We start from the raw sequence: 24920 nt of genomic DNA, 5'->3' as shown, positions 1-24920 counted from the left end.
CCAAACTGTTTATTCTCATGTTGCCTTGTTTCTTATTTATAGTGGCAGTTTTTTCTGTTTTAACGGCGTTTATTTTCTATTATTTTATTCTTAAATTAATTATCCTTTCCATTATCGATTTCTTTTACTTTCATTTTCTTTTATTTTTTCTCTCCTAAATCTGTGAAAATTTGGGTTATTTTCTAAAATTCCTTAAAAAGATTTTAAATTAAAATTTAAAAAAGGCAACATTTTAAACATGTGAAAAGAAATTTAGTAAAAATAACTAAAAATTTATCCGTTATAACATTTTAATCGTTGTGTTGTAGACTGATTCAGTCTATTAAATTTTTATTATTTATAAAAAATAACTAAAATTTGACCAATTTTTATCCGTTAAAAAATGACAATTAAAATTTATTAATTAACAATAATTTAGTTTAAATTCTTTGGGAGTAAGATGATTTTCTTATGGTCATTATTAATCAGAAGCTTTATGTGGTGAATGTGTATATGTACTCATTGAGTTGGATTCTTTATTTTTTTTAATCAATAAATATATTTCTATACTAGAGGATAAACTCTATTATGTTAATGCCATTTGTGCATAGGATGTCCATGATTTTATTAATTTTTTTCTTAATATGATAATATCCCATGAATAATGTGGCAAATATAATATAATAAGAGATGATTCTCATTTATTTACGTGCAAATGGTGATACTTGCACACGTATCAAGTATGTCCAATTATTCAAGAGCAATCATTTTCGCTCTTGAATAAATTAATTATATTCAATTGTGACAAAATTGACACATAGAAGAAGAAGAAGAAGAAAAATTTGTTCATCAATTATGCTGACTGGCCATTTCTCATAAGAAATTATGTTTTTATGTATTTAATTTTGACCACAATTATGGTATTTTAGGATATTATATCATATGGTCTAATTATTCTCCGATAATAAGATTTTATTGATTTTCTAATCATCTTATATATATATATATGATGTAAAGTATTAGTCTAATTTTATTGACTTTCTAAACATCTTGTACATCGTAAGATAGTGTAATTGGACCCCTTAAATATTATAAGTATTTTTTAAATAAATTATTTTCCGTAATTATTATAAATATTTTACATAATTAAATAAATAAATATTTTTTACGAGTTTGTTCACTTGTGGAAGTTCAGGCGACGTCAAATGACGGCGCCAAGCAAAGCCAAAATGTGTCCAAAATTCAAAGAGCCGACATGTCGGTGGTGGTTGTCATTCGTAGCCAAAAATCTATTCGAATCTTGTCAATAGATTCTTCTTCTTCTTTTTCCAATCTTTGATTCTCCGTGTTCAGTTTTACACTGGGCCTCTCCATCTCTTTAAAGGACGACTTGTCGGAGATTCCTCAGAAAAAATAAAGGATATAACTTTTGGTCAAATGACCTTATCGCCCTTGCTTGCTTTCTCATCGTGTGTTTCCCAATTTGGATTATTACATTTTAATTTTTCACTTAATAGAAGACTCAGAGGGTATCGAATTAATGTTTTTAAATTTGGGATCCACGATTTAAGGGCTACTAATAATGATGATGATACTTTGTTTTAAAATCAAGAGAATCAATTAGGGTTTGAACATGTAGGGCACATTTACATAGTACTTTTAATTAGTACTAGAAATTTGCCTTAACAAACATATTCTTCATTCATGTATTATATTAATTTAGAGGTGGTGGTACCCATGAGCCATGACACACTTACATTATGCCCAAAAAAATTAAAAAAAAAAACAAAAACTACTTTGTTGGTTATAAATTTTGAAATGGGGAGTGGTAAAGTTTGAATTCAAATTGAGATGGTAAATGCAAGTAATTAAGTATGGTGTATAATAAATGTGGGAAGGTGTGTGTTTTCATGTTGGAGGGTTCTTCAAATTGAATAGATCAAGTTAGAATTGTAATAAATTGTGAGAGTAAATTTTTCAGAGTCATTCTTAAGTGAATTAAACCTTAATTGTATATTTATGATTGTTTGAAGTAAATTATTCATAGATTTATGATTATAATGTCAATATATCAAATATCAATTAGATAAAATAGACATCATCACTTATCATGAAAATAACTCAAGATTTGTATCTATTTCCTAGAGAAAAAAATAAATAAATAACTTGTGTATTTTGGCCTCTTGCAGTGAAAGTAAAAATAGATTAGGGATTTAATTCACTCCTCAAAAATGTATTTTACATGATCACAAGTGTTACAAGTTTTATGATTTCAGTTTATAAGAAAATAAAAATTATTCCTGTAAAATCAACAAACTTTTTATTTGAACAATGGAAACTTTGACCAAGACAGACAAATTTGAAACAATGATCAAAATTCATCTCAGTCAAGGCTTTGCTGTTTACAGAATCTCGGTGATGTTTCAGCTTATATATGCATTAGCTGCATAAGAGAGTGGAAAGCCCTCATTCACTCATCAAAGTAATAAACAGCTTCTGCCAAAAGCACGTTTCCACAAGTGCTTCTGCGATCTGCTTCTGTAGGTTCTGTTTGGGAAGCAAGAATTATACGTGTCCTAAAAAGAACTGAACCGACTAATTAATAAATGAAGCCATAGCTACCATCTGATATTGAAACCAGCTTGGTTCTTTAGCTTTTAGCTAGTACAATTAGTTTATGAAGAATTTATGAGTTTCATGAACATTCGATGATTCAATATAATTTCCCGTGACCATATTTACAATTTTCTTGTACATCAAAAACTTTCAAATATACAGTACAATACTAACAAAAATCGTGACGCACTTTATGAGAGAGCCAGCTCTCTCTAAGTTGTTGAGTAAATAGAAACTAATTAATGTCCAAATGTTTTAATTTTAATAATCACTATGAGTGTATTCCTTTTTTTTTTTTTTTGGGTGGTTCGCACGTAGGGACTTGCATGCACTGCTTAATATATATATATTACTCAAGGCATTAATTTAATTGTTTATTATAATTGTGTGGGTGGTTAACTAATGAATTAATTAGAAAATATTTTTGAATATGAATGGAGGTCTTTCCATGCATCTGGTCCCCATATTCAAAATAAATGCAACTTTTGGTCATTTCCTTTGAACATTCTCATCTTCCAAAGCTTCAAAAAGGTCAAAAAGATTCAATTTCAATAGTCCCCTTTAGAAAAATGTTGCCTCCCACCTTCTTTTGAATTTTTAACATCTTCTTTAATGGAGTCCAGCCATCAGCTGACTATATATATTTCATTAATTTTTCTTTAGGCATCACACACATATATATGTCACTTTCAGTTATTCAAATTACGTCCAAAAAATGTACATCTTGTCAAAGTACGAGCCTGCCTCCGATGCCAAACTTTCCACGTTATAAAGATTACGTAAAATATAATTTAAGAGTTATCTTGTCACGTCTATATTTTATAAAATATAGATTTATCCTTTACATAGATTAAAAAAAAATCTTAACTTATCTTTTACATTCATATATGTAAATGTCCCTTTCTATACTGTAAAAATCATTTACACTGATTTATATATTTACACGGATATATAAAGTGCAAAAATGCAAACGTCCAGATCGGAGCAATTTTCAAGTAACCTAGGGTTGGTTCATCATATATATATATATATATATATATATATATGGACTATGGAGAGGACGTGAAGGAGCAATTGGCGGCAAAATTTTTTGGTTAAATTAAGAAAAGGAGAAAATGATGCTGCTTGTTGGGAAGACAAAGTAGGGCCATAATGCATTTTCTTTATTCACTCTGGTGCCCTAACTTGAAGGAAGTGAAAGTGCTTCTCATGTATATATATGCAAACATTCTTAAATTGACCAATTTCGTTTTCAAAAACCAGATTAATTAGCGTATGTGCCTATAATTAATTATGAAAATTAACCCAATTTTGATATTTTAATCACCAGTGTCATGACCCCGAAAAAAAAATAATGATAATCTTCTACGTATACTCTACTTTATTTTGCTTTTCTTGCACTCTTTGTTTTAATTAGTTAACTCATGTACGTTTGGCTTTATGTATATATATTCCATAGGAAATACAGCAATGCAAATCAACTTTTTGGGGTTGCTTTTGCTTTTTAGTCCACGGGGTTTAACAGAAACCTAATAAATCCTTTCCTGTGATTAAAGTGGATTACAGTGTAACCAAAGTTGATTGGTGTGAGTGGTTCGACAGTCTCACTCTTTAAGAGAGGTCAAGGGTTTAAACCTCGCTTTCGTATGGAGTTACCATTTTGGCCAGCACTTTACCCTTACGAGCCGACTCAGTGTGAGCAGAAATTAATCTGAATTATAGTACAGTCTTAAAAGTACCTTTCACATTTATGGCCTACTCAAAACGTTGTTCAGACCAAAATAAAAAAAGTGGATTACATTGTTTCTTTAATTATTATTATTATTATTACTTTAATGATGGGTGGCTCGATAGACATGGATAAAAGTATTTTCGGATGCAAGTTTTAGTTAATAATCTTCTCAATCTTTCAATGAAGCGACTTGCTCAAAAACTTATCCGGAGTCACAAAGAATTGACTTTTATATGTACGTATATTTGTTTTCGTTAAAAAAAGCAATAATTTTATAGAAAAATGTGGCAAAAACTTGACTTTACGTAATGCTTGCTGGAATATTAGGGTATATGTATTGACTTTTGGCGTAATTTTTAGTGATTAACTTTTAAAACTTTGTATTATTATTCATTGAACTCTGATATAGTGCACGATGTTGTACACGTTATGGTGTGTCATGTCACTCGTGGCAAAAAATGACTGGAGGCTTTATTCTGTGGGCACCACAACTGCCCATTCATGATTTGCCACGCACAACGTCGTGCACCATAACATGAATGGCTTCGCGTACTAGATTAGCCCTCATTTATTATTAATGACACTCTTTAGATATTTACTGTCAATGAAAATGAAATTGAAAATTCAAGAAACATTATTTCAAATCCTTTGACAATATTGTTTGATAAATAAAGATGAAATTAATTACGATAATAAATGTGATAACTTAGTTTGGACTGTATACATGCGTGCATATTCAGAAAAGCCGAAGATTGCGAAAATTTAGAGAATTTTTGTTCATTTCCTATGTAGCGTAAGTATCCTATTTTCAATCATTAATAATAATCTATGCGTGCTAACCATTGGACCTTAAACCCAGTGGTTAAGGCACTCCCTCACAAGTGTGAGGGAAGTGGTTTGAACCCCTACAAAAACATTATCTCTTGAGTGAGGGTTGAAGTCTTTCGATTATTAAAGAGGGTTAAAATTCAGGTCGTGCTATATAAGAGTTTATGTAAAGTAATCTCAATAATTATGTGATTGTAAATATCAGTTATAGTAGCATGTAATATATTGTATCTTGAGAAATAATCTCATGTAATCAAAATAATAATAATAATAATAATCATAATTTATGCATGCTAACTTCCTAATTCAAAGTCACTCCATAAAAATATTCTTGTTAATATAGAGGTCGATGGTTTGAGTACTTTGTACATGCGTAAGAGTAAATTTTTGCCTTCTATAAAAATAAATTTTAAATTTAAATTCGATTTTGGGTACACTGAAATACATCCTAACAGACTTCTGATATCAATAAATCAAATAAAAAGTTATTAGATATATGAATAGATGGACTTGTTTTATTATGTTGATATCATTCATGATTATTATTTTTAATTTTATCAAAGATGAGCGACATGTGTTGAAGAAAAATGTGTTGGGTCAAATTCGAAGACAAACTTGTTCATGAAATTTCTTTTATGGAGGTTAATGGTGAAATTAATCATGGCACCTAACACATGCCATATGACTAATTAACACTAATCATATCCCAAAATGAATTTTTAATTTTTGTTGTAGACCCCAATTTATTTTTGTGTTGATTTCACAATGGATTGTTTTAATTAATTAGTATGATTAATAATTCTAGTTATCCGTTCATGTCAAGACAGCGTCACTTAGAATATGACTTCATTAAGCATCACTTTGCATATTAAACAAGTAATGCTACAGAATTCTGTCATCTCTTTAATAAACACATCGATTCATATTGAAACGTTTTATTAGTTAACACACAACTACCTAAAAATAGGAATAAAGAAGGAAAAATTTGTTCACCTACAACTTTACATTAATTTAATAATATTAATGTCTTAAATCAATTGAGATGAAATGTACGAATAAAATATTTAAAGAAAGGGAGCAGTGATATTGTTAGTTACATACCTTTATAATCTGGTTTCCCTTAAGTTATGTTTAATATAATTTATAATTAAGTAAAATTCACCCATTAACCCCACTTAATTCTATTATTCTATGACTGATTTTTACATTAAAAAAATTTAGTCAAAAATTTACAACTTACAATAAATGTAATTTAAGAAAACACTCCGTAATCATCTAAGATTCTAAAAAGAAGTCAACAACTTAAGCCACATAAAAGTTGACACATGGGCCATATTTGCTATGTCAAATCATCATCATCAATTAAGATCCACCCGTAATTCCATCACCGGCAGTCATGATCTTTCTTTGTATTTGGATGATTCGTCAAAATCAAGTGGTGGGTAAGCAAGTTTCATCAGAGTTCAAAATGGCGACTATACATATATAGGATTACTTGTGATGCCTAATTTGCCTAATTTTTGTTTTGATCGTGTAGAAGGATACAAACTCTACAAATCAAATGCTAACGAAAGCTTCAATAGATCTTGTCTATGATGAAAAATATACATCGCGTATGGTGGCTAGATTGTAAATGCCAACTCCAAATTTTCAATCATGGAGTGAGCCCAACTTATGTACAATAGGGACATTTGTAAATTACACAAACTTTTCCTCTTAAAGAAATTAATTATCACCATTGAATTAAATGTTTTAAAAGTACATCGGTGTGTAATTTTTTGGTAGTCATATCTTTTCTTTTCTTCCCCTTTATGATAGATTTTTTATTTCACAAATATCTTTTAATTAATTTTGCTCTTAGGACAATAATTAACATAACATTAGAGAAAATTGTAAGTAGGGCAGATACATCTCTTAGATATTAGTGATTACAGATATATTCTGTAATAAAATTTATTTACGTTTGTCTTAATAATTATTTAATTGTAAATATAAGTATATTTTTTATTGTAATATATTATTTTTTTGAAAAAGTACATGAATAAAGACGATTTGAGGCAATTCAATTGTATTACCCTCAGGTGCTCATAGTCAAAGTTCTTCCATTATCATGATATAATTCCCTTTGTTGACTCAAAAGTCTCGAATTAATTAAGATTGATTTGTTCTAAGCTACTGCGGCACGGAAGTGAACAAACCTTGACCATAATCTTGAACGATTTAAAATTCCCATATACTAAATTCAATTCTAATTGCGTTTACAAAAAGTATACATAGTCTTACTTTGTTGAACCAAAAAGATTAGATAAAATGTTTTGAATAACCCCCCCAAAAAAGAAAAAAAAGAAACAATTGAAAGTACTAATAGCAAAACACTTTCCCCATAAATCTAATACCATTTCTTGGAAAAGCACTTTTTATTTGTTAATAACAACATGCTACCAAATGAACTAAAATAAACCCTCAATGAAAATTTATAAAAAAAAAAATTGATTAAAAAGAAAATTCCATTGAAGCAAGAAACAATAATTCATGAATTATTAATATTTCCCTGCTCATTTACTTGTTTCTAAGAATCAAATAGAAAATGACCACACATTAGATTTTAGTTGTCCCTGATGTTCTTGTTTGGTTTCGGGTAATTGCTTGTCAATTTCATTCACCGACTAATTCCTTTTGCACGTGTGGGAACCATTCAATTCAATTCAACTCAATTTAATTCGTTAAAAAGATAAGCAATTTTGAGCCAAATTCCTTTGATTCATATTAGTGGTTTTTTGTATGGGACCGCACCATTACTGATATTATGTAAATTGGTATATGTTCCTATCGAAAAATTGAAAGATAATAACATACATTATGATTGAGATCACTCGACTTTCCCCTTTGGCTGTACTTATTAGTCTATGGACCCTTTCATATTCCTTTTTTGATTTTGTGGTTTTGTTCACTATTTTGTTCCTGTTTATACGAATTTCAGTTGTTGATCCACGTCGTTATTATTGCTTTTAAGCTTATTTACTTTTCAACCTAGATTCATAAATATTTATTGAGTCACGCATCAATGATTTGGATAAATTGAATTGATTTATGCATTAAAATTTATTATTATTATTATTTTGGAAATTCACATCAAAGCTATTAACGAATACAATTTAACTTAGTTTAGATTCACATCAAAGCTATTAAAGCCTGAATGTTTGATCAGATTAAATTCTCAAAAATCCTATAATTTTGTAATCTACTATATATTTTTTATCGGACTGCACTATAACTGAATTTATTGTAGTAGTAAGGTATCAAGTAATTTTTTGAGGACTCGATTAGAGTAGTCTTTAAGTAACTTTTTATAACTGGCCGTTAGGAGAATAAAAAATTGATTCGAGATTTTCTCCACCTTAAATATGTTATTAACTACCAGTACATGCTCCGAACTTTTTGATGCTTGAGAAGGTGTTTGATCCCCATAAACAAGAAGCAAATAAAATAATGAATCGTAAGTTATTAATTTAAAACTCAATTCATAAACGACTTTGATCCAAATCGATATAGAAAAATCTCCAATTTTCTTTGGAACTTTAATTATTTGTCCCAAATTCATAAATAAATAATGTTTTTAACTAAATTTTGGTATGAAGGAAAAAGAAACAAAAATTTAGTTAAAAACAATAAAATTTGTATTAGGGATAATAGGGGTGCCTCGCGTAACCCAGGGTGCGTTATTTGAGATGGTTTAGAACAGAGGTTGAAAGTGAAGGGAAGAAGTGAGTGAGCTTTGGAAGACCTAAGTCTAGAATGATAGTTGGCTTATGAGTTGTTTTTAACTTGCAAAATAGAGAAGAGAGATTAGAGGTGGAGCTGGCAGTGACCGACGATCACACTCCGACGCTCAAGTCAATTTACTGGCAATATTTTAGATGTTAAGAGCTTACAAGCCCTTAACAATGGTGGCTGGAGATTGAAGAAAGTCTCAGCCTATTTTTTTGTGTGTATTGCTGTGAGTATTCATGAGTGAGAAAAATAGAACCCAAGTGCTTTCATATAGAGTGCCCTGGGTGCCCTGGTCGCCTGCCACCAAGAGAAATTTTATTGATCAGCCCTTAAGAATATGCCATTCCTTTGGCTTGTATATTCATTTAGAGCAATGAGAGCATGCTTGGAGAACGAGTAGGGCGTTATTTGCTAGGTTTATTCTTTTTTACACATGGTGCATTCTGCATGGTAGTCTTGGATATCTCAGTAGAGGCTGTCTGGATGATTATTGTCTTTAGTGTGTTGTCCTTTACTTTTTGACAAGTATGGCAGCCAGCTGTCCCTTCTTTTCCAACAAGATATTCCTTATTTGATTATTCCAAATCAAATATTATTTTCTGGGCGATGGAGATATTTTATGCAGCGAATATTCCGGACAATTTCTTTATCCATTTCACTTCTGACATGGGGCACCCCGCGTATCAGCTTGACTATTAGCAGTATCTTGTGTAGGTCGGGTACCTTCTGGTCAGCCATGTAATTTTTCATTGACACGTGGCGCTCTATTATTGACCTTCCATTTCTTCCCCAAACAAATAACAAATTTTTCTTTTGATTCGGAGATTTGGGTATGACTCGAAAATTTCAAAATTCTTTTCTATTTCTTCCTTACCAAATCTCTAGCGTAAGAACAATACTCAACTAAGTTACTACAAAGTCTTTTGAAATTGCTATATGAAAATTTGTAGTTTTATTGAAAAATTATAATTTTGTGAAAGTTGAAATAATGAAATCCATTTCTAAATTTTTAGTTGCACGTTTTTGTAAGACGTTATCCTGTAATCACACCGCACCAGGATCTGTCAATACATGCTAAGTACAAGATAAGTCTTGCATGTATGAAGAAGACTTGCGTGCGTTAAAAATGTGTTAGACGGCAACTTGCTTGTATGATAGAGTGCAAGACAGAGACTTGAGCATAATAATTTTGTACAATATCTAGCGAAATATTGAAAGGGAAATATTTGTTATGATAAGAGTACATTGTCTTTTAAACTTTAAAAAAAAAAAAGAAAAAAAGATTGTGTTCAAAAGAATCAAGATTCGGAACAAGAGCTAAAAATGGTCCTCACTCAAGTAATCCTAATTTTGGAGCTTGTGAAAAAAGAAATTTAAATAGTTCGTCACATGCAACAACAGCCTTTTCCGAAACTCGCAAACCAGTTTCTTTGAGATCTTACCAAAACACAAAAGAGTTTAACTATTTAACATTTTGATTGATAATCTTATTTAGGATTCTGAAGTTTTGTGTAAAATTTTAAAATATATGAATTTATAGACGTAACTTTTAGATCTCTGTTTCAAAAGCTCAGAAACTGTTTAATGACACCAAGCTGATATCAAGAAGTACCTAATACATTCCCTTGCAACTGCATAAACAAGCTCCAATTCAAGAATATGAAAACTTGAATAAATAATGTGGATTAGATAGAAATGATCTCTCTCAATACACTACAAAGCATAGTAGCATAACAAAAGTTCATGTTGAGTATTACCCTCGAGATTTGGGTACAGAAACTGGATTTTGGGCTCTCAGTTTCTCGATTTTTGATTTCAGATCACTGTGGAAAGAAACAAGCGATTTCTGCCGGCATGCAAAAGCCACGCTGAATTGTTTAATCTCTTCTTCGAGATTTTTCTTTTTCTCTACTTCAGTGTTATAATCCTTCAAGACATTTTCCTTTTGGTCGGTAACCATTGTAAGTGTTTGAGATGATTCGGATACTTTGTTGAGCAAAGAATCTCGCTCTTCTTGCAACAGCCGAAACTCTCTTTCCAAGCTATCATACATTTCTTTGGAAGTTTCCAGAAACTTGTTGTTGAGATCTAAATCTTTCTCCAAGCCGTGGTACTTTTCCTTGATGGTATTGAGTTCACTGCTCAATTTCTCCTTCCAACAAGTAGATTCTTCTTCCTGAGCACAGCCCTTAACCGCAATCAAAACTAAATCTTAAAGAAAATAGAAAAATAGAAAGCAGCCTACAATGTTTTATTTTTGAGCAAAACATAGTATGCACATATGCAGGCATGAATTTGAAGTCTTTCAACTGGCAGACATCAATTACTAGTACCAGAAACTTTAACATCTGGTGCATTGCAACATGCGAGTCAAGACTTCATTTCTAAAGCTAAAATCATATGTCAAGAAAAGCAAAAGACTGGATACAATGTTCTGGTTTTGGGCAAAAACATAGTATGCACATATGCAGGAATGAATTTGAAGTCTTCCAACTAGCAGACATCAATTATTCGTACCAGAACCTTTAACATCTGGTGCATTGCAACATACGAGTCAAGGCTTCATTTCTAAAACTAATATTATATGTCAAGAAAAGCCACAGACTGGATGCACAAACAACCTAATTAAGATAGAAAAATAATTGTCATAGCAGTCCATGAGCAACCTCAGGATATGATTTTCAACTAATATATTGAACTTTTTGGTCTAGTTCAGAAGTTGAACTTCTGTCACACCATAACTAGCACATGGTACACAGTACATAGTTGATGAGATCACTCTATTTTGATAACCTTGATAGGTATCATTCTGTTCCCGGAAAAAAAAAATTACTAAGCTTTTCTAGCTCTTGAACTCAGATTTACAGAGTGTTAACTGTTAATTGTTAAGGATCATAATTCCAAACAAATTAAAAGCAAGGTTTATCCTTAATTTATTCCTCGAGAAAGTAGCTTTATGCCATGTTAGATCAACAAGATACCACAGTTGTGAAATTTAGGGAAGATGGATCTACAGTAGAGAAAACATGCCATTTTCTAGAAGTCATACTATAAATAGTTTAAGTTTAATCTGTTCTATGATTTTAAGAAGAAGAACATGGCCAATCAAAAAGGTCTTACAATGAATCCCAATTTATTGGGAAAAAAAGGACAAAACTTTCTAATAATTTTAATTTTTTTTTTCCACTCAGTCAACAGAGGTTTATGGCCAAAATAAACAATAAAGACAAAACTTTCATATAATTTATTTTTTATTACCACTCAGTCAACGGAGGTAATAATATGGACAAAACAAACAGCACAAACATCATAAAGAATAAAAGCATAATTGAGATATGATATCTTGATAATTGTGACCAGGCAGCTACCTTATTGTTGCAACTACATGGTGAATTCTTTCCTTGCTTATTGTCAATAGGTGCTTTTTCTGACAGTATCAGTGCTGAAATTGTGCTTTTCAACTTCTCACGAAATACCTTGCATTGTTCTCGGACTAGAGAATCATTCTTGGAGAAAGACTTGTCACCATCCATTGCCATCAAGAAATTGGTTTCCAGAGTTGAGAAAAGGCTGGAGCCAATTTCACTGATGCTAACAAGCTTTTTGGCAGTGGAAGATTCCCCATCAGCTGCAAAGCTCTAATTCACATACAAAAGGACAGAAAGTAAATATCAGTTCTTTGAATATCTGAAGAAAAAATTTGAACGTTGCTGGCATAATGCACAAGTTTCACCTTCATGCTACACAGAAGATCCTCATAAAAGTCCTTGCAACTCACAACAGATTCATATAGTCTTCGAGGGATTTCTCGAATTACAAGTACTTCTTGTCTAAGTTCTGATATCTCCCCAGTTAATCGAGCATTCAATATTTTTTCCTCGCTGTACTTTCTCTGTAAAAACATTAAAGCATGAACATAGAAAGGCATGTCAAAATGTAAATAAAAGAGAAACTGATTGGTTCAAGGCTGTAAGAGAATTTACTTAGAATGGAAAAAGAAAAGAGCTCAAAAGCAATATTATTGAGAAACTAGGGCTTAAAACTATTTCTCTTATGTTATGTTTGCTATGAAGGATTATTTTATAAACTCGAACTTGCAATTTGCACTTATATACCCATTAGTAGCACTTACAATGTATAGCAGATTAGCTAGACGCAGAAGTGCAATTCACAACAATAAAATTGTATTCTTCATCTTTGAGAAAATAGAATAAACAAATGAAAAATATTTTACAAGTGCAGGTTCAAGCACATACGCAGGATCTGAAAATTCAGATTATAACATAAACAAGACTATGTACCAACCTGAAATTCATTCTTCTCTTCAGTGACATTTTCTAATTGTCTTTTGAGCTTTTGAACATCTCTGTAGTTCTCATTTGAACAACCCTGACAAGAGCCCAATTAAAATAACAGTGTGAAATTATGCAATTGCTAAAATTACTAACAAAAACCTCCTAATGAGTGACTAATAGGATTAACTGTCATGGAAAATTAATTATAATTGATTTTAGGTTATATTTAGCTGGCATGATTTTAAAAAGATAAGCCTCCAATAGATGGGTGACAAACTATAAACCAAAACATTTTCCAATTTAGCATATTTCTTCTCCAGCACCAAGGTAGGGTATAAAAATGGAAAAACAAACATAGCAAGTTAAAAAGCAATCTGAACAGTGTTTGTCAATGTTATAGAGCCCAAGAACTTGAAACTAAAGGAGAAAAAGAAATAATAGATGTATTATTCAAAACAGAATTGATTATAACCATTACAATAACATAATAATTGCATCAAGAACTTCAGTAATAACAACTCACAGGAGTTCCATCATTTAGGGGAAAGGATTGAACTTTTGTCGCAGGAGTCATCTGAAGTGAATCAAGGTCAGCTATGTAACCTTTGTTCATTTTTAACCAAGTATCTTCATCAGCCACATTGCTAAAAGTATCTGGAAGTGGGCTATATTCAGGTAGCCTTGAATAATTTGATCGCTTTACAACAAAGGCATTAGGAGCTGCCTTAGAGCAAGGAGTTCTAAAAGCACCTCCTTGGCATATACCATTGCTATCACTGCATTCTTCACAGAAGCTTTGTCTCTTAGAATTTTGCTCCTACCAGTAAATACGGAATATTAGTATGATTAATAATAAAAATAGTGAAATAATAGATTCATTTACGTGATGACTAGCTAAACACAAATTAATTCACAAAGTAATGTTTTCTCAACATGATCAGGTTTCCATTGATTAGAATACATATAACATTGAATTACAACAATCTTTATTGTGACTTAAATTAATTTCTATGTTGTGCTTTGCATAAGTATGTCATACCTCACTATGGCTTCCATCACCACCTGAAGAAGTAACAAGACTGTTGTGATTTTGTAATCTCATCTGTTGCTCCCTGACGCATTGGTCACGCTCTTTGCGTGATCTCCTCTCCTCTTCTAGTTCCAGTTGAAGCTTCTCACGCTCTAGTTCATACTATAATTGCAAAATGAACAAATATAATTTATATACACGTAACTTAGCCTTGGCGCTCAGAAATAAATTGTAAATTCATTCACAAGGAGAAAAAAAATTACCTTGAGCATATCATTCCTCAATTTTAAAATCTCTTGCTCTAGTACCCCGGCATGAGATCCCTATAAAAGAGATGAACTACATTAATTGTTTGAAACTCTTGTATGAGGACAATTAATATCATACTGTCACAACCTGAAGTTTCCTTCGCAGTTCCTCAATCTCTAATTTCTGCCGCTTCAGTAAGGCAGCATCTGTCAAAATCTGTGACAAATTGAACCACTATTAGCTACTCTTCAAATTTCCACCAAAAGGATAGTGAAATGCAGCTTCAAAATAGGCATAAATAGCCATAGGCAAGTGTCAGTATTTTGATTCTCAAAGGATTTCATCTATTGCTAAATTCTACTAGTTTAAGTTGAAGTCCTGCCTATGTCTTATTATATCAAAACATTATATGTAAATTATCCGAGCCAACTAAAAGCGAGTGATTGAAATACAAACAAGATAATAAACAGACCTCGTTAACTTGAACGCAATTGGTGATACGCTTGGCTCTACTGGCAAACTGTAATGTTCCCTTTGTTTCTTCAATATGATCCTAAATGTACCATGATGTCAATTAATTAAACCAGAATTAAACAAATAAAAAAAAGATGCCAATCCTTTTGCACATCTTCTCAAAACAAAAAAAGTTAGAACCAAGATAACAGAAAATATAAAACATAAATAACGTGTTACCTCTTCTGGTGCTATAGTGCAAATAATTGAAGTTTTTGCATTTCCACCCAAAGCAGGCTGGAGTATGCGAGTTAACTTACTATCACGGTAAGGAATATGTCCCCTGAATTAGTTTGAATTCTATCATTAAAAACTGTTGTTCAACATTACTGTCATCTACAATCACACACAGAAGGAAAATCAAGTACCTCTGCTTTACTCCATCACTTAGTTTGTTAATCACATTGCCAAGAGCCATTAAGCTCTTGTTAATGTGCTTTCCTTCCTTTAAACGTACTCCATCAGCTCCAGTTTTAGCTATGCGCTCGGAGCCCGCTAAATCAACTAAATTCTACATTACATGCAAAATAAAAAAAAGGGCAGATAAAAAGAGTTGTAGAATATTAAATGACTTGCCAAATCCAAAAAATAAGAGGCAACAAGCATATGCATATATTTGAGGAAAATAGTCAATAGGTAGTTAGAAATGGTTTTACGAACCAAGACTGAAACTCGAATAGCATCAGTACTAGAAGAATCACTTGAAGAATCGTTGTCCTTCCCCTTGCTTTCGATTACCTTTTATACAGATTAAACAATGAAAAATGAGTTTTAAATAATAATGACCAGGTGGAGCTTTATTTCCAGTAAAACATTAAAAATATACCATTCTAAATATCGTGTGAGATCTACTACTTCGTACATTCATGTTTGTCTCTCCAAAGTGCCTATTAACTGAAAAAGAAAATAACTAATAAAGATAAGAACAAATTGATATTTAATATACGAAAGGAGCATAAACGAGAAGCATTAAAAGCATTAAACTATCATTCACATAGTATTCAACCTTCTCCCGACTCAATGAGCTTAAGCACTTGCTCAGCACTATTGACAATTTCCTCCCTCAGACCTGCAACAAATACCCCATGCTAGGAAAAAAAATATAAAAATAAAAATCAGTGGTTATACAAATTCAACAACTATCAAAATTTTCACAGCTTCATCAGTATCAAACCTCCAAACTCTCATGTATCTGCAACTTCTGGTTCTCCACCGCAAGGAGATCATTGATTTCCTCGTTGTAAATTTCCATGTAGGAAACTCGAACCAGAAACTCTCTGTTGGACATCTGCCAACATGAAATACCAAATATCATAATCATCGTTACCTGTAAGCACACAGCAAACTTCATAACAGTACAATTGGTTCTTACCATCTGTATTGCGTCAAAAATATCTTTAACACCCAAACTAATGACTCCTGGGTTATCAGCGGAACCATTCATGGTGAAAGTCTTGCCACTGCTGGTCTGTCCATATGCAAATACAGTTCCTGTGAAATAAACATCTAAACAATCAGCTTCCAAATCAAAATTATGTGCTTCTATTTATGTAGTGATTATTAAAAAACACTAGAATAACTCACTTCTCTCCTTTGATTCTAACTTTCAAAACCTTAAGCCACATAACACATTCTTCAGTAAGATTGTGGTTTTCACTTTGTTTCCTAATTAACTTTGAGAGAACAATAACAAAAGTGTTTGATAACCCACTTTTACTTGGTGGTTAATGTCTACTAACTAAACGCAACAGTTAATGTCTACAGACAAAACACCCACTTAAATAACAACTAGTGATTGCATTATCTTCCAAGTTGTGAATTACAGTATCTCAATTCCAAACATACTCATCGACCCTAAATGTGCTTGAAATGCTTTCTTTAAAATGTTGTACTCGAAATCCTAGTAATACACTAATTTTTTCAAATTGTTCTCTAATCAACAGTATAGCCAACAAAGCTGAAAAATGAGCTCAAAATTCAAAATTCAAATTTCAAACATAAACAGAAAAAAAAAGCAGGAAAAACTACCATTGAAACCCTCAACTGCAGCATGAATGATGTCCTTGGTAAGAAGCTCATAAACTCTGGCATTTGAGCAAGTTTCATCAAACACATGATCTGCACACACATGCACACTCAGATACAGACTTAAATGTAAAAACTAGATCAGGTCAAACGACAAGTCGAGAAAGATGAAGGCAATTGTTACCAAAAGCATAAGAAGTGCCAGACACAGGAGTGTCATGTTGCCTATGAAGAGAGACGCGATTGTCTTCAACCTTCCAAAAGACTCCACCTGAGGTTTCGAGTGAGACAGGCGGTCTCACTCTCACTGCCACGCAAATCTTCTCCATCTCTATGTCTTCTATTTTTCAAAAAGGTAATTTATAGCCAACTCCACTTGAAGATGAATTTTGATATTAAATTATAGTCAACTCCACGAAAATCTCACAGAGACAGGAGTGTCATGTTGCCTATGAAGAGACATCAATCTGTCACCTAATAATATTATGTGAAATCAAATTAAACCAATGGTGCAATATGAAAACTAACGATTGTAACGCCTTTGAACAAGAAAAAACTAAAAACCTAGAAACTACTAAAAAATAGCAAATTAGCAATCATATGCATCTTATTCAATATGAAAGGAAGATGATGTAGAAAAGCGCAATCACCAAAAGAAAAGGAATTTCTTTTCAACCCATTGAAACAATTTTCTTCCTAAGCTGTAAGTTATGATCCTTGATGAGGGCACTGAACACATTCCTTTTCTTATTCCATCTTTTAAAGATTAAAGTTTCTTTTTAAACACATTTCAATCGTATGTGTTTCCAGAACCGATAAACATCCAAATAGGATACACAATTCATGGATATCACTATCAGGGCGGTGCTGGTATTGAAAGAAGAAAATAGCTCAAAGACAAAATGGATTATCAAATGCCACTTTCCCTCACCCTTCAATATCAGGGGTGGCAAAACATATGAGGAATTTTCACTGGATTAAGCTAGGGTTGATCATATGTCCCAAAGGAAGGCCAAATACACAAACATAAAACTGCAAAATGCCTGAATCTCTGACTATGGAAAGTAACAAAGGTCAAGACTTTGAACAAGCAAATTAACACTGCTACAGCAATATAATACCACTCACCGAAAAGTATCAACATGCTAAAATAAAACAAATGAAAATTAACCATTTTAGTATCACTTAATGATGAATTACAAACGAAATTTCACCATTAAACAATCAACCCAAAATTTCACAATCCAAATTTTCCTTAAAAATCCATAAATTTCCAAATCTTAGCTTCAGTTCAACGATACCCATTACCCTTTTACGGAAACAAAATCCCTAACTAACATGCATTATCAAAAACGAAACTAATTAAACTTCAAAATAACCAACCGGAAGCAATAAAAAAAAAAACGCGGTTCACAAGGTAGCGTACCTTAGGGCAAATGAACGAACTTGATGGTTTTTCAGATCTGTAATGTCTGAAAATGGCTGGAGGTGATGAAGCTCTCTGGTGGCTCTCTGCTTTGTTCTCAAAAAATTCAAATTTTGGAACCCGGGACCGGGACTTACAGTAGATATTTAACTCTAGTTAGTTTTAACTAGGGTTTGTTCTTAACCTTAGTTTAATCAATCGATCCAAGGCCAAGGCCACGTCTCGTGTTATATTGTCCATTTTAAATTTTGAACTGTGAATTACGACAATTATACCCTCGCGACGTAAGGACCTAAGTGAAGAAAAAGGAAAATTTGTAAGGACTTAATTGATTGATTGATTGTATAAATTAGTTATATTTTTGCTTTTTAAGTAAACCACATGTACTTCAAAGTAAATTATTGTTTGTTTAAAGGAAAATGAGACTCTTCCCACATTAAGCACCACAATAAGCACCGAACGGTGCTTTTTGTGCATGGTATAAAATGAGCCAACTCACGTGATACACTCATAGCCACCACAACACACGCGCAATAGATCTCACGCGACACACACCTTTTCTCCATTTGCTCTCACAGAAATCTCATTGTTTCTCTTGCCGTGTCTCTCTTTGATCTCCGTTCTCAAACTTTCTCAGGTAGTGGTGCTCGACGTTGGTCTCTGGTTGTGGGTCTCTCGCCGTTGGTCTCTCACCGTGGGTCTGCTCTCTCTCTTCTCTGTCGTCTCTATTCTCAAACTTTCTCAGGCAGTGCTGCTCGGCGTTGGTCTCTGGTCGTGGGTCTCTAGCCATGGGTCTCTCGACGTTGGTCTCTCACCGTGGGTCTGCTCTCTCTCTTCTCTGTCGTCTCTGTTCTCTCGATGTTGAATCCCCCTCCATTCTCATCGTCGATTGCATCTCTCGGCTGGCTTCAACTTTACTCCCTCAGCTTCAGTGGTTGTTAGCTGCCGTAGTCAAATTGTAGAGGTAATGCCAAATATCTGTGAGTTGATTATGAATTTTTGAAAATCCAGTTGATATTGTGAGCAAATGAGACAGTTTTAATTGCACTTGGATTGATGTTGTAGTCGAATTGTATAGGTAATGGTAAATTTTCGTGAGTTGATTATGAATTTTTGAAAATCCAGTTGATATTGTGAGCAAATGAGACAATTATTTTCGACAGTCTTAAGAGATGGCCTTGTGCTGGAGATGGGATTTTGATAGCCTTAGGAGATGGTCTTGTGCTGGAGATGGCATTTTGATAGTCTTAGGAGATAGCCTTGTGCTGGAGATGGCATTTCGATAGTCTTAGGAGATGGCATTGTTTTTAAAATACTAGTTCAGATTAAATTGTTGCTATATTTTGACATAATCCAAAATGATATAGCAACTGCTCCTATGACTTTTCATTATTTGAGAAATTTATATTTGCAGTGTGTTCTATAGTGTGCATGGTTGTGTTCTGATGATAATCCTAAAAAGAAACTTGTATACTGGAAACTTATATAATGTGCATGGTTGTGTTGTATATGCTGTTTATATGCATTATGTGTTGTGACCTTGACAATAATTGTGGGTTATTTTGTATATTGAACAGAATTTGTTCAGTCATTATGTCTTCAAGCACAAACGAAATTCAAACACAACTGAAAGCTTGTGATAAATGCTGCAACAACAATAAGGTCTTGCGAACTTCACGTACAAAAGAAAATCCGAATCGTAAGTTTTGGAAGTGCAAAGGATGTGGGGCTTTTGAATGGGATGATGATTGGAAGAGCAGTGAATGTAATGGTTTTAGAGGGATGGAAGATTGGATTATAAATCAGAATAAAATTGACATATTGTTAGCAGAAGTCCGCAAGTTGGGCCATCAAATCGAATGCTTATCTTTTAAATTTCAATTGCTTGAGCAAGAACTTCAACGAAGACGACAACCAAGTGTTCTTGTAACATACATCCCACAAATAAAGATAACTCTTTTAATATGTATTATATATAGTTATGTAATTAATTAATGTATTATTATCTTCCTTTTTTTTTTTGCGAATTGTATCATGAATGCTTCAATGGATGTAAACAAAAACTAATGTAACATAAACTTTGCAATTAATATTTCTGAGTTCATCCATGTGCATCTACAAAGGAAGTTACTGTTTCTGTAAAGGGCAGAGAAGATTATGCTTATGATTCTCGCTGTCATTTTAATTTGCCTTATCATTTGCATCTTTCTGTCATTTGATCCCCATAACTAGAGTTCAGTAAGTTATGATAATTGCTGCACATTAAAAACACATTCATTTATCCCTCCACCATTCCAGTAGCATACAATTAAAAAATATCAGAATATCATATATCTCTCCACCATTCCAGTAGCACACAATTAAAGAATAACAGATCTGCATCATCTCCCTCAATTCCAGTAGCATACAATTAAAAAATAACAGAATATCATATATCCCTCCACTATTCCAGTATCACACAATTAAAGAATAACACATGCAGCATATCCCTCCACCATTCCACTAGCATATAATTAAAAAATAACACATGCAGCATATCCCTTCACCATTCCAATAGCATGCGGCCAAATAATAACACAGCTGCAGCATATAAATCTAATAAAGGATCATGCATAGAACCAACTAGTGTACACCAATATTCCAATATCACATAGTTAAAAACCACTGATATGTCATTCAAGGAAAAATGTACTATTACAAAAATAAATTCATGTATGAAATCCACAATCTCACATATCATAGCCAAGGGCTTGTATCCGAATATTAATGAGAATAAAACAATAACAATGCTATTCTACGAAATCACTTCGAAACTCCTTATCAACTTCATATTCACTATCTTGCTGAAAGAGTAGCTGCTGAAAATGTCCATGCGGCTAGAATTGTGGTTCCTATTAAACGAAACATTAAATATTTTGCTATAATAAAAGAAAATAAAGTAGATAAGATGAATAAATACTAAATTTATCACCACTTACCTTGCAAGAATTTTGTGTAGGTGTTGGATAAACATTATTCCCAACCATATGATGTAAGCTCATAAGACCCTAAAACAAACATAAATTAAATGAAGCGATAATAAAAAAAAAATCATAACATATACTGTGAAAAACTTACATTACAATAGTCCATAACTCCATGTGGGTACATATTCATATCAACACAACTTCCTTTAGGATTTTGAAATGCCTACAGAGGATCAACAATATATTAGAAAAATGTCTATAATTAAGTAATAAAAATCAACGGCATGCATATGAATTCCATAAAACCTACCGTAACAACATTGTTCTCGTGTGTTGGGATCACAGTCGGCACTTGCTCGTTCACTTGTCCATCCTGCAAAGTCCACAAAACGTACATTTGAACATCATTTATCTCATAAATTATTTAACTTTAATTAAATTGAAAATACATTTTAAAAGTACCTTTGCATTGGAACGTGAGGAATTCATTTTAGATTTTGAAAATTTATTAGATTTTTTTCTTTGACCAGATGGCCGACCTTTATGACGCCGAGCTATTGGATCTCTAACTGTTTCTACTTCCACACTACAACTTCCTTGGCCTGTAACAATAGTTACTTCGTTATCTCCGCAAGGAATTGCCTTTGATAAATCGTCCCATACATTCTCAATCCAATTGAAAACAAGATTAGAGCTTTCAATATCATGTGCAGCCATATTTGCAACCTCCGCGAAAGTAGAACACATTTTCTCATATCATTTTTGCTCATCTGTGCAGCTATGCAGCTCATAACTCGTTTTCACTCTACTATGGCATCTCCACACATCTTTTCTCCATCTTCGTAAAATATACTTTTCTGGAAGTACTTTTATGTCATTGCGGATCATGATTGTAACGACATGCCTACAAAGAATACCTCTAAACTGGAACCTTGAGCAGCTGCAACGTATTTCACCATTTTCTTTTTCTAAATATACTTAAAAAAAGGTTCTCTTTTTACCTTCTCCAACTTTGACATCCTCTCTAACTATATATTCACAACCCATAGAATTGACAAATTCGCAATACATTTTCCCAATCAATTCTTGCTGAAATTCTTGAAATTTTGAAATAGTGTACACATCTCGGACTTGCCTCTCCATTGCATAAGATGTTACACATGGCATTTGTTGGGAAAGACACCTGACATCTTCTTCAACTTCCTTCTGAACTTTATTCTTCAACGCACAATTGTATTGCTCTACAAACTGCTTCAAAGTAGTCTTTGAGTTAACATAACCATCAAAAAATGCATTCATGCTCTCACTGCATTGAGTAGATGACATTCCTGCCCAAAAAGTATTGTTTAGATAACAAGGTACCCAATGATGCCTCTCATCATATAAGCCTCGTAACCATTCGTTATCCCCCAAATCATATTCTACAATCATGTGGTGCCAAGTTTCCTCAAATTTCGCAGCACTCTGAGAATCATAAACAGCACAATGCAACACATTACTTATGTCACGATATTCTTTATGACCCCCTAGCTTCTCTGGAATTTTCTTCATTATATGCCATAAACACCACCGATGTCGAGTATTGGGGAAGACATTCTGAATTGCAACTTTCATTACCCTGTCTTGATCTGTAATAATTCCAATGGGAGCTGAATTAGACATGCAGGATAGCCATGTTCGAAATAACCACGTGAATGTCTCAATATCTTCGTGTGAAATCAATCCACACCCAAACAAAATAGAATGCCCATGATGATTAACTCCTACAAATGGAGCGAACGGCATGTCATACTTATTTGTAAGATACGTGTTGTCAAATGTAACAACGTCTCCAAACTCCTTGTACGCTTCCCTATTCCTTAGCTCGGCCCAAAAAATATTTTTTAATCGTCCCTCATCATCTACTTGCATACTAAAGTAAAACATATTATCTTCTGCTTGCACTTTCATAAAATAGTTTTGAAGAGCAGCAGCATCTCCATTTCCAAGACGTAATCTTCTTTATTTCTGAAGATGATTTCTACAATCTCTTTCTATGAATGTCACATTTTCATGACCGCCAGCCTCAATAACAAGTGATTGATAATTTTTACACAATCTGATTCATGCTCGATCATTTACATCAAGCTTTTTTTTTACATATGTATTGAGGCTACGATTGCACCGAAAATACTTGGATTTGGTTGGAGTGAACAGCACATGGTTGCGTTCAAGATTTAAGTTTCGAATTGTCCACTTTCCATCATCCCCTAAACCAGCTCCCAATCTAGCATTGCAGCTTGTTTTTGCATTAGGTTGGGGCTTTAAAATATTCACAGATTTGCTTCTTGTCTCACCACTTCTCCCACAAGCAAAAGTCACATTTCTAAGAATCCCATCACTATCCTTTCTACTAGTTCTCCTCAAAACCGGAAACCCTTTTCTTTTACCGTACTCTTTGAAGTAAATAAACAAATCAGCATCACTATCGAATGACATCCCAATTATTGGCTCATCGTCCTCCTCAATTTTCTCCAACTCTTCAACTTCGATGTCCTTTTCCATATTCTTTATTTCTACAAAATTGAAATAATTCACATTGACAAAATGAAAGTAACAAAATACAAATAATTCAGCACAACCTTACAAAACTAAACTAACTAATGATAGAAATTGTGAACACAAATTTAATATATACCAGCTGAATCTGCAGCATATATTTATTTATTTCGTGCTTACTATTAACTTTGTAATACACATGAATGTTTGCTGCATCCTGCCTGAGGCTAGACTTGCAAATCAAACTTATAAAATTCTATGCCTGTTGAACATGCTCTAGATCATGTTTTGTTGCATAATCATCCGTAATTACTAGACAATTAAACAACATTCTATAACTCCTAACCCCAAGTTTTAACAGCTAGTCAATATAAATTAACATAATAGCAATTAAGATGTCACAAATTAATTATTAGCACAAAAAAATTCCAGTTAATGAAGGTCTTCAGCTGGCCTACGATTAGAGGCTGCTGAAAGAGAAGAAGCTGCATTATCCATAATTTATAGTTTCATATAAAATAAATGAAGAAGACAATTAGACTGTCACTAACGAAGAAATAGCATACGCTCAAAGTCCGCCAACCTTCTGGTAGGTTCCACGGGGTTCTCAACGTTGCCGTTACAATTCTTGAAGCTGTTAATGCAATAAGGCAGATCTAGCCTTAAGAAGAGAGTGAGGAAAGGGCCTAGCTTCTCAATAAGTCCTTCATATGGCACTGACCATAGTTGCTCGCATCCAATGTATACCTGCAGAAATTGATTGCCGCAATCGACAATGAGTGAAGTCAGTCGCCAAGATGCAACTCAATTCCTCACACAACTAAGAGAATGATATACCGTGAGAGAGAGCCGACGGATTTCACACCGTGAGGAAGAGTCCATGAGTAAAACAAAAAATGCCTTGGGAGAATTAGCTGTTCAGATTTCTAGCTTGAATGAGGAGTGGATTTGA

At 33.0% G+C, this 24920-nt stretch overlaps 2 protein-coding genes across 3 annotated transcripts; both read right to left on the bottom strand.

Annotated features, from left to right (window-relative positions):
• Nucleotides 1-10484: 10484 nt before the first annotated feature.
• Nucleotides 10485-18642, bottom strand: LOC18034779 (kinesin-like protein KIN-7N). Of its 2 annotated transcripts, none has more exons than XM_006423920.2 (19): nucleotides 18465-18642; nucleotides 17223-17512; nucleotides 17042-17131; nucleotides 16386-16504; nucleotides 16188-16301; nucleotides 16020-16101; nucleotides 15840-15907; nucleotides 15674-15751; nucleotides 15382-15524; nucleotides 15194-15296; nucleotides 14973-15053; nucleotides 14648-14716; nucleotides 14515-14574; nucleotides 14261-14413; nucleotides 13745-14038; nucleotides 13232-13315; nucleotides 12660-12818; nucleotides 12295-12564; nucleotides 10485-11114 (listed from the first exon to the last, which is right to left on the bottom strand). In XM_006423920.2, exons 2-19 carry the CDS (start codon nucleotides 17365-17367, stop codon nucleotides 10680-10682), a joined length of 2547 nt encoding a protein of 848 aa, XP_006423983.1. In that variant the 5' UTR covers nucleotides 17368-17512; nucleotides 18465-18642; the 3' UTR covers nucleotides 10485-10679. The 2 variants fall into 2 exon arrangements, with proteins under 2 accessions (XP_006423983.1, XP_024035433.1); XM_024179665.1 differs by having other exon boundaries at nucleotides 10485-11102.
• A 3766-nt stretch (nucleotides 18643-22408) lies between these two features.
• On the bottom strand, nucleotides 22409-23341 carry LOC112096428 (protein FAR1-RELATED SEQUENCE 5-like). Its single transcript, XM_024179854.1, has one exon. The coding sequence runs from the start codon at nucleotides 23339-23341 to the stop codon at nucleotides 22409-22411; it is 933 nt and encodes a 310-aa protein (XP_024035622.1).
• Nucleotides 23342-24920: the final 1579 nt, after the last annotated feature.

The sequence above is a fragment of the Citrus clementina genome, unplaced genomic scaffold (assembly GCF_000493195.1).
Source record: "Citrus clementina cultivar Clemenules unplaced genomic scaffold, Citrus_clementina_v1.0 scaffold_8, whole genome shotgun sequence".
Classification (NCBI taxonomy): Eukaryota; Viridiplantae; Streptophyta; class Magnoliopsida; order Sapindales; family Rutaceae; genus Citrus; species Citrus x clementina.
Note: the sequence above shows the minus strand (reverse complement) of the source record. Positions and strands in the feature narration are given on the sequence as shown.